The 4,698-nt window shown below is 39.7% G+C and overlaps 1 protein-coding gene across 1 annotated transcript; it reads right to left on the reverse strand.

Annotated features, from left to right (window-relative positions):
- Positions 1–1,196: 1,196 nt before the first annotated feature.
- LOC147510394 (uncharacterized) lies at positions 1,197–3,459 on the reverse strand. Its single transcript, XM_086598120.1, has 3 exons — positions 3,334–3,459; positions 2,269–2,492; positions 1,197–1,337 (listed from the first exon to the last, which is right to left on the reverse strand). Exons 1-3 carry the CDS (start codon positions 3,437–3,439, stop codon positions 1,197–1,199), a joined length of 471 nt encoding a protein of 156 aa, XP_086454246.1. The 5' UTR covers positions 3,440–3,459.
- Positions 3,460–4,698: the final 1,239 nt, after the last annotated feature.

The raw sequence follows: 4,698 nt of genomic DNA on the forward strand, positions 1-4,698 counted from the left end.
ACATCACGCCATCACTTCCCTTTCCCGCCAAATTGTCAAACCACATGATTCAAAAGTTGTGCCATCCCCGTCGCGTCCTCCACCACAGGTCGCTCATGTTCCACACGTTCTTACATTTTTCTCTCAGCAGAACGTTTCCCGTGGCATAAACACTCTACTGAGAGGGGGCTGTGTAGGGGAGTGATATCTTCATAAAGATATCAGGCACGCGTGGAGCATAAGCAAACTCAGAACGTCGACCTCCAAAACCAACCTGTGAGTAGTTCCCTTGTGAACACACATGTGCGCAGCATAAGCGAACTCAGGACATCGACCTCCAAGACCGATCTGTAAGTAGCTCCTTTCAGGTAGGTGGTACGAACAAAGATGTCTCGGTACGAACGCATGGCTAGATACAGAACGCCTCGAATAGGATCACCACCAGGGCTAATCATTACCAAAATCTTACTTGTACTTCCCACCACCGGGAAATAAGGGCGACCGCGCCAACTCCCAATCAGCACATGACTAGTAATATAACCAACCCAACACTCATTCACTATCTCCACCTTACACGTGTGCAATAGACGCACGTGTCACCCGGATTGACCTTTCCTTTAGCCTATAAATACCACCTATTTGAACTACGTCGGACCTGATTCCTCTCTCCCCTAGAGGAGAAAAACCAACAAGAGGATACGTAGGCAGTTCGCTCACAAGCGAACTCGGTCTTTCCAGAGAATCTCAACCCTCTTCCCCCTTTCTTCACAAACCTTAAAGAAAACCAAAACACTCCTTTACATAGGCCAGGATTTTTTACTCCAAACATGTTCTTGATACTCTGAACCTAAAACTGTAATTCATATAAACGCATTAGAATAGTATACAATCAAGTAAGGTCTAAACTTTAGTAAAATCCTGATGCTAAACGCAACAATACAAACACCAAAAGCAGCAACCGATGGATACAATTTAGCATAAAATAATAATTCATATAAACGCATTGAAAAAGTATACAATCACCTATGGTCAAAACTTTGCATAAAACCACGAGGCTTTAATACAACACCACAAGCGAGAAGCGATGGATACCGTAAGCGTCTGCGAGAAATGGGACAATACATCGTATGGTGGAGTTCTACACCCTTTCTTCCAAATACCGCATCCATTACCAATAATAATGTCACTCACTCATGCCATCACTCACATCAAGATCACTAAAACCATTTATTGGTGGGGTTCATCACTCTCATTATCGGGCCAGTAGCATCATCGGGTTCATCCTCATCACTTTCATCCTTGTCTTCATAAATAGTGGGTGAAAAAGTATTTGACTCATCAGCCATGTCATCATAAATCTGTTGAAAGTGAAATAGGATGAGCAAGAAGTATTATCACCAAGACCTCCTTTTATAAATCTAAGTTCACTTACCCATACAAAAGGTAATCCAAAACACTAGATAGTCAAGAACCGATGAAAAGTTGAAACTCTAGACTCAATATCTGCAAGACAAATAAATATCCGGATAGTAAATAAAACGGAAGTAAATGCGTGTCGAGAAAACATCTGAATTTGTGGTTGCAATACAGTATACCTCTACAAGATAGAGAGACTTGATATAAAGAATTGATTACTGCACGTATAGAAGAATCTTGGGACATAATAGCACTTGCATGTTGAAGAAGCGGACTTTTCAACCCGGGGGCGCACAAACTAAAATCGCACCACGGTATTAAAATGCACAATATTAAAATCTACCAAAGTGTTTTGGAATTTGGATACAAAAATAACAACCATAAATGGAAGTGCTAATTTTGTTTTGACTCCAATCAAATTTTACTCCGATGAAAAGGGGAGAACAAAAATGTTTTACATTACGTACTTTGTGAATTCAAGGTTCGGATAATGATTTGTATGGTCTGAGAGGTAACCGGTTAAAACATTTATAAATATCAGATCGTGTAATCAAACAACCCATGAATATCACGGACAATTTACCTTGATGAACTATAGAAATCAAGAAATCCAAGAGCTTGAGAACGCGTCGATGGAGTCAAAAGGGAGATTGAATTTGCAATAACGAGAGAATCCAATGCCGTCGTCAAGATCATGGACAATGGTGTTGGCAACAAATGGCGATAATATCTTTCAAGTTAACAGATACGCAGCATAGGCATATTAACATCTAAAGACAAAGAATACATGCCTGGTCTCAGAAATTAATTAAAATTTTAGTAAAACTTTACTTTAACCCTATTTTGTTAGGACGAGACATAAGAGTGACAAACCTTTTCGTTTCGCGTGTGCAAGCAATCAAACAATAATACACGGTCATCAGCACGTAGTGCCTGCTTAAGCAACACATGAACTGAATCTGCACTTGGTGGCTTAGAGCTGCGAGAATTCATCTCTATTTCGGGAGTTTTGACTTTATCATCTTCAAGTAACTCTAAACTTGCAAGTTTCTCACCAATGGTAGGTTCATTCAAATCATCTTCAACAGGCAGTACATCTACAGCATTTAAGAAAAGCATTCACGCAAAAAACAAGGTTAGTTTTGAGATTCCAATTTCAATAATTCACTTCTTTATATCGTAAAATCTAGTAGACATGAAAGGATCTAATTCTGCAAACAAGGGAATTAAACTGGACCATCTGCAAAGCTGCAAGAATCACAATACACAAGATATTTTATAATACAAATTACAAAAACCTCTGGGTCGGTTCTGCATATCACATGCTTTTCCAGCATATCACGATGCACAACTCTATAGTACAGAATAGTAAGATGGAATTCATAATCCATTATAATATATGTGGCCCTAAGGATATGACTCTATCACTCCCCAGTGTATGTTTCCGCTTTTTATTTTTCTTGTTTTAATCAACATACCTCTTTATATATAGAGGATGTTACTTACAAGTTACAACACAAGTACGTAGGTGTTAAACAAATCAAATAGGACATGTCACTGCCACCTAAGCAGTCCCTTCGTCTCTACACCACACGACAACTATCTCTAAGCAGCCACAATACCATCAAGCTGGTCTGAAGGCTAACCTCACCTAAGCTAGTTTGAGGGTGCACCGTTTCTTGTTATGTTGTGCTCTAGTTTGGTTTTTGTTAGCTCTCACTTACTGTATAGCACCTTTGTGCTTTGTCCATTATTGTGGCAGTCGATTCTAGTTGTGTCTTAAGGATGCATAGAAATGGAGTAGGCCATGATTTATTCCCAGAGGGCCAAAACTATTCTCAATTTTTCATGTTACTTCTGAGTTATTGATATGGTGAACAGGTTACAGCCCCATTATCTACTTACTTATAATAAAGAAAGAAAAAAGAAATCTCTTACCCGCATTTTCCACAGCTCTTTTCTTCTTCTTCTTTTTCAGCTTTCTTTCTTCGTGGATTGAAGTATCATTTGTTGCTATCAAATCCTCCAAATTATCAACACCCATCTTTCTTTGCAAGCAAGAATAATGAAAATAAAAATAAAATGCTTGGGTTTTGTCAGCTAAAGGTTTTAGAGTTGGACTTAAAATTTTGTTTTTAATTTTAGTCATTAACATGGGCCCAAAACAAAGGTTTACTCATTAAGATGCGAACCCCGTTACATATTTGTTCACTTATGGCCCATGGGCTGAAATTGACTAGTTATTCTGCAACATATAGTACTACTAAGAGCATCGATACCAACCTAGCATCAAACACCAAATTTTCAATAATTTGGTGTTTTTTCAACTTCAGGAGAGTCACATGTTAATGAAAACACTAAAAAAAACACCAAACAAAACACCAAATCGACCAATATTTGGTTCTAGCTTTGGTGTTGTATCAAATCACTCACGCGGTTTTAGGTTTGGGCTAGATTGTGGGCTTCAATCACGCGGTTTTGCCAAAACCGCGCGAGAGATTGGGAAAGAAAAAAAATAAGAAAGTTGATTGCTGTCGTCATCTCAGCTTTCGTTGGGTTATGGCGAGTTCAACGCATCATGATAGATACTGGAAACTCTGTCAGCGTCATTTTTGCAGGTTGCTACAAGAACATGCAGCTGTCAGAAAATTTAATCACTACAGAAAGTACTCCAATCATTGGGTTTGACGGAACTGCAACAACTCCAGTAGGAAGAGTCTCTCTACCAGTCACGCTCATGGACAAGTCTATTGACATTGAATTCCTCCTGATGAATTGCAAGTCCCCTTACAATGCAATCCTAGGAAGAGACTGGCTCCACAGCATGGACGCAGTAGTCTCTACCTTTCACCAGGCAGTAAAATTCCCATCTCTCGACAAAATTAATTTGTAAGGTCGCTGGTGACGGATGGCTTCCCACGGCTACATCCGAAAAAGTCTTGGATGAATATCACCGGATATGCGGGAAATACAATTTCGTAATTCGCGCAGCGATGTCTAAATCGAGTCACCACGCCGCGATTATTATCTTTGCTAGTTCACAAAATGAAGGACCGCCGACTATCGACCGCTTCTTAGAAGTTCAAATTGGGAATTTAGGCGGACAAACAATTTTCATATCGGCAGAACTGACGGAAAATGAACAAAAAGAAATGGTAGCACTCCTCAGAAAAAACAAAAAGATTTTTGCCTGGTCAGTCGAGCAGATGCCAGGGATCAGCCCAGAAGTTGCATGCCACACACTTGACATGGATTCCTACCATCAAGCCAGTTCGGTAGAAGCCTAGGCACATGGCCCCGGAT

Source organism: Coptis chinensis, chromosome 3 (genome assembly GCF_015680905.1).
Source record: "Coptis chinensis isolate HL-2020 chromosome 3, ASM1568090v1, whole genome shotgun sequence".
Lineage (NCBI taxonomy): Eukaryota > Viridiplantae > Streptophyta > Magnoliopsida > Ranunculales > Ranunculaceae > Coptis > Coptis chinensis.